Below are 13,688 nucleotides of genomic sequence, written 5' to 3'. Positions count from 1 at the left end.
ATTTTTTTCAACTATACCTTCACCTATTCCTCATTCATCATGTGATTATTGTTGTGTCAATTTGATGTTAAATTTATTGCATTGAAATGTAGAAACATTACTTATGCAATTTTGACAAATATATACATTTATAACTACCACCCCAATCAAGACACAGAATATTTAAATTACTATGAAGAATTCCTATGTACCCGTTTGTAGCCATTCCTTCCTACATCCTTCACCAAGGAACCACTGATTGGCTTTTACTATAGATTAGCTTTGCTTCTTTAAGAATTTCATATTAATGGATATTGAGTAATGCATGTGGTTGTTAGCCATTCATACATCTCTACTCATGAAATTTCTATCAATTCTTTACTCCATTTAAAAAGTTTTTTTGTATTATTGAGTTGAGTTTAATGGGCTTCCCTGATGACTCAGATAGTAAAGAATCTGCTTACAACTAGGGAGACTCAGGTTCGATTTAGGTCAGGAAGATCCCCTGGCAAAGGAAATGGCTACCCACTCCAGTTTTCTTGCTTGGAGAATTCCATGGACAGAGGAGCCTTGTGGGCTACATCCATGGGGTTGCAAAGAGCTGGACATGACTGAGTTGAGTTTCATATTATTGTATAAGTTCTTTCTTAGATATGTTTTGCAAATATTACCTAGTAGTATATGGTTTATATAGAAATGTCTTTTTAAAAATGTAAGTTTTAAACGTTGATGGAAGCCAAGGAGCAAGTGTCTTTTAATTTCATGGCTGCAATCACCATTTGCAGTGATTTTGGAGCCCCCAAAAATAAAGTCTGCCGACTGTTTCCCCATCTATTTGCCATGAAGTGTGGAAGTCTAAATGTATCAATGTTTTCTTTTATGGTTGTTGCTATTGTGTCCTGCCTAAAAATTGTTGTCTCAGAATGAAAAGACACTCTCCTCTGTTTTCTTCTAAATGCTTTGTAGTTTTGCGTTGGCCCTTCTCAAATTAATTCTTATGTTTGGAAGAGGTACTCGTTGAGGTAAATTTTGTTTTTCCTATGGATACCCAGTTGTTCCAATACCATTTGCTTAAAAGATTTTTCCTTGCTCCACTGAATTCTTTTAAAGTATTTGTCATAAAACAACTCTGGGTCTATTTCTTGTCTCTATTCTAGCAGTTGCCAAACTATGACTCATGGCTTATTTATGTATTACCCACAAACTGATAATGGTTAATGCATATTTAAAATATTGTCAAATGAAAAGAAGCAGCAACAGATATCCCACATGTGCTCCACAAAGCCTAAAATATTTACTGTTGATTCCTTTACAGACTAACGTGGCCAATCCTTGATGTAGTCTATCCCACTGATTTACATTTACTCCTTTGCCGCTCTCTCTCTATTTCTGTTGCTTTATGGTACATATTAAAGTCAGACAGTGTAAAGCCTATATAGCTTTAATCTTCCTTTTCAAGATTGTTTTATATATTCTAGGTCATTTGCATATCCATATAAATTTTTGAGTCAGTTTACTAATTTGTATAAAATATTGCTGTGATTACAATTAACATTTCATTGAATCTCTAAATATATGGAATAAATTGCCATTTTAACAATACTAAATATTCCAAACCATGAACTTGGCGTATCTCCCTATTTATGTAGATCTTTAATTAATTTCAGCAATATTTTGTAATTTTCAATATTGAGGTTAAATGTATTTCTACGTATTAAGTGATCTTGGTGCCACTATAAATGAAATATTTTATACTGTAATTTTCATTTCATTTTATTTTTAACCTTTCCTTATAAATTCTAGTATAGGCATACTCCAGAGACCATGTGGGTTTGGTTCCAGACCACCACAATAAAGTGAATATCCCAATAAAACCAGTCACTCACATCTTTTGGTTTCCCAGTACCTTTAAAAGTTATGTTTACGTTATACGGTAGTCTTTTAAGTGTCAACAGCATTATGTGTTGCTTAAAGATATTTTATTGCTAAAAAATACTAACAGTTTTCCGAGCCTTCCTTTGTAAAAAGTTATAACCTGCTTTGCTGGTGGAGGCTTTGAAATATTGTAAAAGTTACCGAAAATGTCAAAATGGCACCAACAGACTTGTTCAATACAGGGTTGCCACAAGCTTCCTTCTGTTAAAACATAGTGTCTGTGAAGTTCAATAAAGTACAGTAGAACAAGGTATATCTGTAATTATTATTTTCTTTTAATTTTATTTTTTTCTCCCAGTGTTATTAAAATGTACTTGACATATATAAATTTAAAATGTTCAGTATACTGATATGACTTACATACATCATGAAATAATCATCACATAAGCTTAGTGAACATCCATCATTTCGTATAGATACAAAGTTAAAGAAATAGAAAAAAATTTTCCTTGCTTTGTGAACTCCTAGTATTTACTCTTAACAGCTTTCATATGTAAAATACAGCAGTGTTACTTATACTTATCATGTGTACATTTTATCTCTAGTATTTATTTATTTTATAACTGGAATTTTGTACCTTTCAACTGCCTTCATCCATTTTCCCTCTCCCAAGGCCATGCATCTGGTAACCACATATCTATCTCTTTTTCTATGAGTGTGTTGGTTTTTGGTGTACAGTTGTCTTACAATACTATGTTAGTTTCTGTTACACAACATAGTGATTTGATATTTCTATACTTTTCAAATTGAATACCATGGTAAGTCTTATTACAATCTATCACTACATAAGGATATTGCAAAATTATAGAATATATTTCCTATACTGTGTATTTCAAACTTGTGACTCATTCATTTTGCAACTGAAAGTCTGAACTTTTAAATCTGTTTCTTTCTTCTCCCCAACCAGTCTGTAATTATTTTGATGATGATTTAAGATGTTGTATATAAATAACCATGTGTCTACAAAGAGGAATAGTTTGTTTCTTACTTTTTAAACTTATGTTTTTTATTTATTCTCGTGTTGCACTAGCTGGGATTTCTAGCCACCATGCTGAATAGAAATGATAAAACTGGATACTCTTGCCATCTTGTAGGTGTTAGTTGTAGTTGTTGTTTTAGATGTTACTTATCAGACTGAGGAAGTTATCTTTTATTTCTGGTTTGTTGGGTTTTATTAATATTGAGTCAGTGTCTGATTTTAATAACTATATTTTCTATGTTGCTTGAGTTCTTTTTTTCTCTTTGTTCCATTAATAAGATTTAGCTTATTGTAATTTTAAACTAATCTTGCATTTCTGATGTAAAACCAACTTCATCAAGAGGTATTATCCATTTTATATATAGCTGGGTGTAATTTGCTAATGTTTTTGTAATAATTTTATTATTAAGTATAGTTGTCCCTAGATAATGAAGATGCTACTTTACATTTATCATTTCTTGATGTATCTTTATCAGGTTGGTATCATAAAGCAAGAAGGGGTATGTCTCATTTCCCTTCATTTTTAGAAAGAGTTTGTTTATTTCTTCTTAACAGGTCAAGAATTCTATTCTATTTGACAGAATTAACTAGTAAAGTCATCCAGGCTGGAGTTTTCTTTGTGGAATAATTTTAGATAAAGAATTCAATTTCCTTAAAAGATACAGAGTTATTCAGATCTCCTTTTTTGAATTGTCTTTTTCAGTAAATTTTGTTGTCTGAGTGAGATATATTGGTGGAAAAATTTTCCCAACAGTCTCTTGTTCATCTTTTAATGTTTATAGGAGCTGTAGTAATGTTGTCTTTTTCATTCCTGATATAAGTACTTTGCATTTTCCTTATTTTTTATCTGTATTACTAGTGGTTTATCATTATTATTTTAACTGATCAAATTTTGTTTTTGTTTTTTGTCATAACTGTTTATTTTATATTACATTAATTTCTGTTCTTAGGTGCTCATTTCTGAGCACTCATTATACCAGCATTTATAGATCGTTGTAGATTTATACCCATAGGCATGCTTGTGCACTAAGAAATGACTTTGCATATGAATAAAAAGAACTGATTGCTAAGATTTTGAGCTGAAATAAATTAAAATATTAGAGCCCTGCTATTAAGGTTCATCTTGAACTGTGAAAGTGCTGCACTCAATATGCCAGCAAATTTGGAAAACTCAACAGTGGCCACAGGACTGGAAAAGGTCAATTTTCATTCCAATCCCAAAGAAAGACAATGCCAAAGAATGCTCAAACTACTGCACAATTGCACTCATCTCACACGCTAGTAAAGTAATGATTAAAATTCTCCAAGCCAGGCTTCAGCAATACGTGAACCGTGAACTTCCAGATGTTCAAGCTGGTTTTAGAAAAGGCAGAGGAACCAGAGCTCAAATCGCCAACATCCGCTGGATCATCGAAAAAGCAAGAGAGTTCCAGAAAAACATCTATTTCTGCTTATTGACTATGCCAAAGCCTTTGACTGTGTGGATCACAATAAACTGTGGAAAATTCTGAAAGAGATGGAAATACCAGACCATCTGACCTGTCTCTTGAGAAACCTGTATGCAGGTCAGAAAGCAACAGTTAGAACTGGACATGGAACAACAGACTGGTTCCAAATAGGAAAAGGAGTACGTCAAGGCTGTATATTGTCACCCTGCTTATTTAACTTATATGCAGAGTACATCATGAGAAATGCTGGGCTGGAAGAAATACAAGCTGGAATCAAGATTGCCAGGAGAAATATCAATAACTTCAGATATGCAAATAACACCACCCTTATGGCAGAAAGCAAAGAATTAAAGAGCCTCTTGATGAAAATGAAAGAGGAGAGTGAAAAAGTTGGCTTAAAGCTCAACGTTCAGAAAACTAAGATCATGGCATCTGGTCCCATCACGTCATGGGAAATAGATGGGGAAACAGTGGAAATAGTGTTTATTTTTTGGGGCTCCAAAATCACTGCTGATGGTGCTTGAAAGTTATGACCAACCTAGATAGCATATTTAAAAGCAGAGACATTACTTTGCCAACAAAGGTCCGTCTAGTCAAGGCTATGGTTTTTCCAGTAGTCATGTATGGATGTGAGATTTGGATGATGAAGAAAGCTGAGCGCCGAAGAATTGATGCTTTTGAACTGTGGTGTTGGAGAAGACTCGTGAGAGACCCTTGGACTGCAAGGAGATCCAACCAGTCCGTCCTAAAGGAGATCAGTCCTGGGTGTTCATTGGAAGGACTGATGTTGAAGTTGAAACTCCAATACTTTGGCCACCTCACATGAAGAGTTGACTCATTGGAAAAGACCCTAATGCTGGGAAGGATTGAGGGCAGGAGGAAAATGGGACGACAGAGGATGAGATGGCTGGATGGCATCATTGACTCGATGGACATGGGTTTGGGTGGACTCCGGGAGTTGGTGATGGAGAGGGAGGCCTGGCATACTGTGATTCATGGGGTAGCCAAGAGTCGGACCTGACTGAGCGACTGAACTGAACTGAGTGTTCATTGTTCTCTAAGAAACACTACAAGCATCTCTTTTTGGTAGTGGGATTATATCAGAGGCTTTGCCTTGACCAGTAAACTCAAGACTGAAAATAGGGACCACTTGGCTCTTCTTTGTTTCCCAATGACTTTCATTTTCTACTTAAGATTTAACTTCTCCCATGGTCTTGAGAAGCCCTTCCCTCCTCCCCACCCTGTCACTCCCTGCAGTGGGTTTCCTAAACCTCCTCTTGCTTTGTAGGTATGCTCTTGTAGTTGAAAATCCCAGGCTGGTACTTGTGAATATACAGGAAACATGGAATTCACTAAGGTTACATACTTCAGACATGTAACTCAGGAGTGCCAATTTTCACTTAAAAGACAGCTTACATATACCAATGTCGTTGTTGTTGTTCAGTCTCTAAGTGGTGTCTGACTCTTTGTAACCCCATGAACTGCAGCACACCAGGCTTCCCTGTCCTTCAACATCTCCCTGAGTTTTCTCAAACTCATGTCCATTGGGTCAGTGATGCCATCCAACCATCTCACCCTCTGTCACCTCCTTCTCTGTTTGCCCTCAGTCTTTCCTAGCATCAGGGTCTTTTCCAGTGAGTCAGCTCCTTATATCAGGTGGCCAAAGTATTGGAGCTTCAGCTTCAGCATCAGTCATTCCAATGAATATTCAGGGTTTATTTCCTTTAGAATTGATTAATTTGATCTCCTTTCTGTGCAAGGGGCTCTCAAGAGTCTTCTCCATCATCACAGTCCAAAGGCATCAATTCTTTGGGGCTCAGCTTTCTTTATGGTCCAACTCTCACATCCATACATGACTACTGGAAAAACCATAGGTTTGACTATATGGACTTTGTCAGCAGAGTGATGTCTCTGCTTTTGAGATGGTTGGATGGCATCATCAACTCAATGGACGTGAGTCTGAACAAACTCCGGGAAATAGTGAAAGACATGAAGCCTGGCGTGCTGTAGTCCATGGGGTCACAAAGAGTCAGACACAGCTGAGAGACTGAACTGAACTGAACTGAGTCCCTAATGGAACCAAACATGCTGGGGATGAGTAAAATGTATTCAATCTAAAGATCACTATGAGTATGAATTTGTTGAATAAGATCCTTTTCTTGCCATGAAATATAATTTTAGCTTCTTTGAGAAAATTCAAAACTGTCTAATGTTACTAAGTGGAAAGAGTGAGTCGCTCCTAGGTGAGCAGGCCTGGATGGCTCACCATCAATCCCGGGATGGATTGCCATTCACCGGAGACAAGGAGTTATCTTTATAAATTTTTCTAGATGAGCATTCTCTCCCTTCCTTCTAACTTCCCAGAGTGGATATTTTGTATTCAAATCTTTTGAGCGCATGTAAATTCTCCAGACAGCTTGCCACACCTATCTTAGCTTTGTAGCATGAAATGTAGATTTGGTTTATAAAAACTTCTGGAACATAAAATAAGTCATTTTGCTTTAGTTTCAAATGCTTTCTCTTCCAAGGTGGAGTTAATAACATTAACAGCAATAACCATAATTCACATTTTTCAGGGTTTTTTTTTTTTTTCCTGTACCAAGGACTGCAATCAGTACTTCACATGCATTATCTCACTTAGTCCCCAGACCAACCTAACAGGCTCCTCTTTGATCCAAATTACCTTATACACCTTGTAAGTAGGGGAATGGAGCTGCTATAAGGAGACAGTTTTATTGATTCATAAGTTATTTTACAGTATATTTCCATTTTGATATATTCTGGGCACAATTTTATCATAGTTAAAAATAAATAGCTATGTAAGAGGATCTTAATACAAAAGCTGAAAATCTACTGCAGCACCTTTATTTAATGCATCTAGAGTTTACATTAGTGGCTATGATTGATACTATGCTAATATGGAAGAAGCTATGGGTACAGATGAAGAAGCTGTGAAATTATTTTTCCAAGTTTAAAACAATAGATTAATGAAGAAAGCTTAAGTACTGGATCAGATTTTTCAATTTCGTTGAAAAAAGTCTATAGTTGGAAGCATTTTGTTGTTGTTTAGTCCTTAAATCCTTTCTGACTCTTTTTGTGACCCCATGAACTGCAGCTTACCAGGGTTTTCTGTCCACGGGATTTCCCAGGCAAGAATACTGGAGCAGGTTGTTAATTCTTTCTCCAGGAGATCTTCCTGACCCAGGGATCAAACCCCTGTCTCCTGCATTGGCAGGCAGATTCTCTATCACCAAGCCACCGACAAGCCCATTTAGAAGCAAATGACTCTCAATAACTACTTCTTGAAGGAAGAAGCATAAACCCCAGTATTTAAGGTGTTTTAGCTTTTGTTAGTGCTTTCAATATAAGAACACATTTTTTTCCCCAAGTACATGCATGTGGTGTCATAATAAAAAATGACCTCTTCTATTTTACCCATTTTGCTTTTGTAGAGGAGGGAAACTGAAGGTGAGTGGAGTTAAGTAATCTATCCACTTCCACATGGCTAGTAAATGGTGAATCCAAGATTGGATTCTATCTCTGTCAGTTCCAAGGTCTGCTTTCTTCACCTCTATGATATGAGTGTCAAACTAAGTTAATTCCTTTTTTATGATTTTAACCATGCTTTATTTTGCCCTCTCTTTGTGTCCCTTATAGTGTATATGTATACTAGAGAAAGAACTGCTCATTTTCTATTATGTGTTATTGAATCAAGGCATAAATGTTGTTAAATGATGCACTTACTATACATTTATTTTTCTAGTCAGAAAATAGAATCCTATTTAATTTGTTAATTACATATTGAAAACACAGACTGAATAATTTTTCAAAGGTTAGCTATGTGAAGCATTTGTAAAAGAGTATATACTCAGGCATAGAACATATTTGTAAACAAGAAAATGCCACCATTGTCTGATCTGTGCTTTCGACTATCTGTAGATTATATATTTGCCAGTTCACTTTAAAAAAAAGAAAGATCGGTTTCACTCATACATTTAAATATATGTGCACTAATATGTGCAACAGTAAAAGTAAATAATATGCCACTTAGAAAAGTGTGTGTGTTTGTGTGTGTGTTTGTGTATTTAAATATTCAGTTCAATACAGTTCAGTTCAGTCGCTCAGTGGTATCCAACTCTGCAACCTCGTGGACTTCAGCACGTCAGGCTTCCCTGTCCATCACTAACTCCCAGAGCCTATTCAAACTCATGTTCATTGCGTTGGTGGTGCCATCCAACCATCTCATCCCCTGTCATCCCCTTCTCCTCCCACCTTCAATCTTTCCCAGCATCAGGGTCTTTTCCAATGAGTCAGCTCTTCTCATCAGGTGGCTAAAGTATTGGAGTATTTAAATATTACTTAGATATATCATTGTAAAAGAAGAATGATACCTTTCAGCATTCTGTAGTGAAATAAAGCTCATTGGTAATAACATAATAAACATTATAGATTATTATTATTACTATTATTAACTTTCTAAGAAAAATCTTCAAGAGACTCTCCCTTTTGTTTATAATTATGCAATGATATAACATTTAGGCCAATTTTGTGCCATAAGGAAATGCAGCAAATACATTTTGTATTATTATTCTTCAAGCTAGTTTCAAATTTATAGATTATCTATGTATTCTTGTATACTATCCTAAAGAAGTGAATTCTCTAGATAAAGCCCATTTATTCAAATGTCCTTATGAGGGTACATTTTTATTTGCATAGTCACAACTCTTCTTTGTGCCGTAAGTTTAATAAAATGGATCAGCTGAAAAGGATTGCTATAAGTTATAGTGCATTACTGTATGTTAAGGGATCATTGCAGTATGAGGGGAAAAGGGGGTTTTGAATTCCATCAGTGCTGTTTGTGTTCAACTTATAAAATATATGGACTCTTTAACAAGAGTAGGAGAGACTAGAAACCTACTCTCTTATTCACCAAATGTCTAAAATTCAGCCCACTGAAAGAATAATAAGAAAGCAAGCACTGAAATGTGACATTAAAATAGTATGTTGTTCTAGTTGAGTATCCAGACATGCCTTAAAGAACAGCTTCTCTTGTGTATCTGTACATTAGTTTTGTCTTTCACATTAGGATTTATGTTTCATGGATTTGCTGTAAGATAAAAGAGAAAAGAAGTAGTTCTCACCATGGGAGTCTTTGCTACTTCTTTATCTTTTCCTTTTTCTTCCTTTCTCTTACTTTCAGGATATCTTTTTTCATATCAGAAGTCTTACTGAGTGAACTGAAGTATCAGCCTATGTTATGATAAGCTTTTTTTTTGTTGTTCAGGATAAAATTCAGTGATAACTCCTGTGAGAAGTGATGGATGGGGAGGGGAACACACTGATGCTCTTAAAAGGAAACAAGAAATAGATGGTGAAATTCACCAAGTGTTTGAATCTCTTCCTTGCACCGCATCTTCTCAAAATATCATTTACAAATAGCATTACAAAGATTTTTTTTTTGCCTTTTTGAAACAGAGCATTTTCTATATCATTCCAGATAAAAAATTGAATATCTTCTGCTTTGAAACAGATCTGCTTTGAAACTCAGCCAGGCTGTGAGTTTATGAACCTTGTTGAAGAGTGCATACATGTAGAATGTATTTTCAAATAACTTTCTTTGGTTTGCAGGTACAATTCTGGTGGATAACATGCTGATCAAAGGGACTGCTGGAGGACCAGACCCAACCATAGAACTCTCTTTAAAGGACAACATGGATTACTGGGTATTGTTGGATCCTGTCAAACAAATGCTTTTCCTGAACAGCACAGGCAGAGTTTTGGATAGAGACGTTAGTACTTTTTTTTTTTTTTGCCCCTCTATTACAACTCTATTATAATTTAAATATTTGCATGTGTTTGTTAATATATCAAATTTTCATTGTATAATTTGAGTTTATTTTCAGTGTTCATCAACAAAAACATTTTTTTAAAACACTCCTTGAAAGAAGAATAAGAAAGGAAGGACCATCTGTGTCTAAGAGACCATTGTTTGTCTCTTCTGAAATCCTGGAAGCTTATCAAATACTGATAAGCAGAGAACATAGTGCTAGAATAAATGGGTGGTAACCTTGGAAAAGTAGGATAAGCACAGCCTAATTCATGGCAAAATTTGAGAGTACAACTAGGTGTTGGCTTGAGGACAGAAAGTTTATTTGGATTGCTAACAAGAGGCTGCTCTTACAAGAAGTAAGTGTTGGTTGAGAGATGAATGGCAATGTGCTTACAAAGCTGACAAAAATTAAAAGAAGCTGAGCAGAAGTTTCCTGGCAATGTCCCAGCCCAGTCATTCTCAGGCATGACCTAAGTATTTAGATATTAAGAATGCCTACATAACCAAAGTTAAATATCTTCTTTCTGAAAAAATTGATAAACTTGAGTAGACTTAAGTAGCTCTCTGATGCAACTTTATTTTCACTCATTTGCATTCTAGTCTTGAGTACAGAGAAAAGCATGTGTGAATATGTGTGTGCAGGGGTGTCATAAGCAGTACTTGTACAGAACCTTGTGAAAACTCAAGAAGTACATCACATTGCCTACTCCCAAATTTCCATTTTATAAAATTCAAATGTCAGATACTCAACCTAGTGAACCTGAATCATCTCCCTGCAGTGTCTGGGATTTATGATCCACTTCAATTATGGTGTGGAGTATATGACTCCCTAATCTATTTCACATTTAAATTCAAACTTTTTAAGAGCTTTGTGGTGAGGTGGGCAGTAATAGAGCTCTCCCACCAGAATGGGCTGCCCTTGTACAGTGGGGGAGGCCCATAATTCAGTGACTGAGCACTTGGGGCAGATGTGAAAGGAGGTGACAAGGGGAGAATAGGAAGGGATCTGTTGTGTTCAACCTAGAGATGAAAAGTCATCTTTGGTGCTGTTCTCATTTCTATCATTTTCCTCACTCATTGTGTCCTTTAATCATAGCAACATTCTTTGCACCCCACAAATCAGAGTTTTGCCTGGGTTGCTAAGACTGTGTAAAATGGAGTAAGGACAACTGTCATCTTAGAATTGATCTCGCCTTGTCTTATCTTATAGTCAGTCTTTTTTTTATGAAAACGATTTGAATAATGGAAAAAATTGGCAAGCTGCAAGAGTCTCCCCAAGCTGTGTTACTCACAGACACCCTTCTTTCTTTTATATTATATCTGGTTTCAGGTGTATAGCATTAGAGTTCAGCACCTGTTTGCATCACAGGGTGGTCACCACCACAAGTCTAGTTGTCATCCATCACCATACAATTGACCCCCTCTACTTAGTTTGCCCATTCCCACAATGCATCTTTTACTGGCTTTAATTAGGAACACTCATATCCAAGTCATATGAATTGTATAATGTAGCATGTTTGTAGAATTATAGAATATATTTGTCTAATTTAAGCCACTGTCATTTTGTATTTTGTTCCCTTTTTTATTTTTATTTTTATTTTTTTTTTTTTTTTATAAATTTATTTATTTTAGTTGGGGGCCAATCACTTCACAACATTGCAATAGTTTTTGCCATACATTGACATGAATCAGCCATGGGTTTACATGTGTTCCCCCTCCTGGACCCCCCACCCACCTCCCTCCCCATCCCATCCTTCTGGATCATCCCATTGCCCCGGCCCTGAGCCGTTGTCTCATGCATCGAACATGGAATGGTGTTCTGTTTCACATATGATAATATACATGTTTCAATGCTATTCTCCCAGAACGTCCCACCCTCACCTTCTCCCTCAGAGTCCATAAAATCACCTACGATTATAATAATTAGCTTGTTTACTGGTAAATTACTTTCTTTTTGGAATCACTTTGTTGTTTGTAGACTTTTTAATGATGCCCTTTCTGACCAGTGTGAGGTGGCATCTCATTGTAGTTTTGATTTGCTTTTCTCTAATAGTTAGTGATGATAAGCATCTTTTTATGAATCTACTGGCCATCTGGATGTCTTTTTGAAGAAATGTCTATGTAGGTCATCTGTCCATTTTCTGATTCAGCTGCTTGTATTTTGTTGTTGAGTTGTATGAACTGTTTGTATATTTTGGAAATTAAGTTCTTATTAGTCATGTCATTCACAAATATTTTCTCCCAGTCTTTAGACTTTTTCCTTTTGTTTATAGTTTTTCTTGCTGTAAAGAAGCTTGTAAGTTTAACTAGGTCCCATTTATTTGTTTTTGCTTTTATTTCTATTGCCTTGGGAGACTGACCTAAAATAAAATTTTAAAAAATGGTAAGATTTATATCAGAGAATGTTTTGCATGTGTTCTATTCTAGGAGCTGTATAGTGTCATGTCTTAAGAATATTTAAGTCTAAGCCATTTTGAGTTTATTTTTGTGTATAGTGTAAGTGTGTATTCTAATTTCATTGATTTATATGTGCCTGTTCAACTTTCCTAACATTTCTTGCTGAAGAAACTGCCTTTCCCCATTGAATATTCTTCCTTTCTTTTCCAAAGATAATTATCCATAGGTGTGTGCGTTTATTTCTGCTCCCTCTATTCTATTCCATTGATCCATATGTCTGTTTTTGTGCCAATACCATGCTTTTTTGATTACTATAGCTTTTTAGTATTGTCTGAAGTCTGTGAGGGTTATGACTTCTGCTTTATTCCTTTTCCTATGAATTACTTTGGGTCTTTCAGTGGTTTCATATTAATTTTAGGATTATTTATTTTTGTTCTGTGAAAAATGTCTTGGGTAATTTCATAGAGATCACATTAAATCTGTAGATTGCTTTGGATATTATGGCCATTTTAACTATATTAATTCTTCCAATCTAAGAGCGTGAAACAATTCATATATCTTAACATCTCTTCTTTTAGACCCAAAGTTGGTAGGTACAAAAAGCTTTCACCTCTATTCCCAGCCAATATGCATTTAACTACTAAGTTTTGTACTTTTATTTCCATAGTATGTTATGCATTTGCCAATAGCATAACTCCAGTACAAGCCCTCTTAATTCTCATTTGACTTTGGAACCATATCCTAGTAGTTCTCCTTACTATATTTCACAATTCAAATTGCTCCAGTTTTAGTGTCTCAAAGCAGAGTTCTGGCCTTTTCAGTAGATGAATTTTCATTGCAAACTGGTTTATTTGGCCCTTGAGATTTCCTAAATTCTATCAATCTATTCCTTTCATTGGAGAAGGCAATGGCACCCCACTCCAGTACTCTTGCCTGGAAAATCCCATGGGTGGAGGAGCCTGGTAGGCTGCAGACCCATGGGGTCGCTAGGAGTCGGACACAACTGAGCCACTTCACTTTCACTTTTCCCTTTCATGCACTGGAGAAGGAAATGGCAACCCACTCCAGTATTCTTGCCTGGAGAATCCCAGGGACGGCGGAGCCTGGTGGGCTGCTGTCT

At 35.9% G+C, this 13,688-nt stretch overlaps 1 protein-coding gene across 14 annotated transcripts in view; it reads left to right on the top strand.

Moving 5' to 3' along the window:
* The window catches only part of PCDH15 (protocadherin related 15), a 797,082-nt gene that overhangs the window by 289,919 nt on the left and 493,475 nt on the right, over positions 1-13,688 (top strand). For all 14 annotated transcript variants that reach the window (XM_081573683.1, XM_081573682.1, XM_081573681.1 and 11 more), the window contains one exon: positions 9,970-10,130. In XM_081573683.1, coding sequence (XP_081429809.1) covers positions 9,970-10,130 — 161 coding nt within the window. The remainder of the gene's footprint in view (positions 1-9,969; positions 10,131-13,688) is intronic.

The sequence above is a fragment of the Giraffa tippelskirchi genome, chromosome 2 (assembly GCF_054371585.1).
Source record: "Giraffa tippelskirchi isolate mGirTip1 chromosome 2, T2T-mGirTip1v1.2.pri, whole genome shotgun sequence".
NCBI classification, from domain to species: domain Eukaryota; kingdom Metazoa; phylum Chordata; class Mammalia; order Artiodactyla; family Giraffidae; genus Giraffa; species Giraffa tippelskirchi.
The sequence above is the reverse complement of the archived record's forward strand: the minus strand, read 5'-3'. Positions and strand labels throughout refer to the sequence as shown.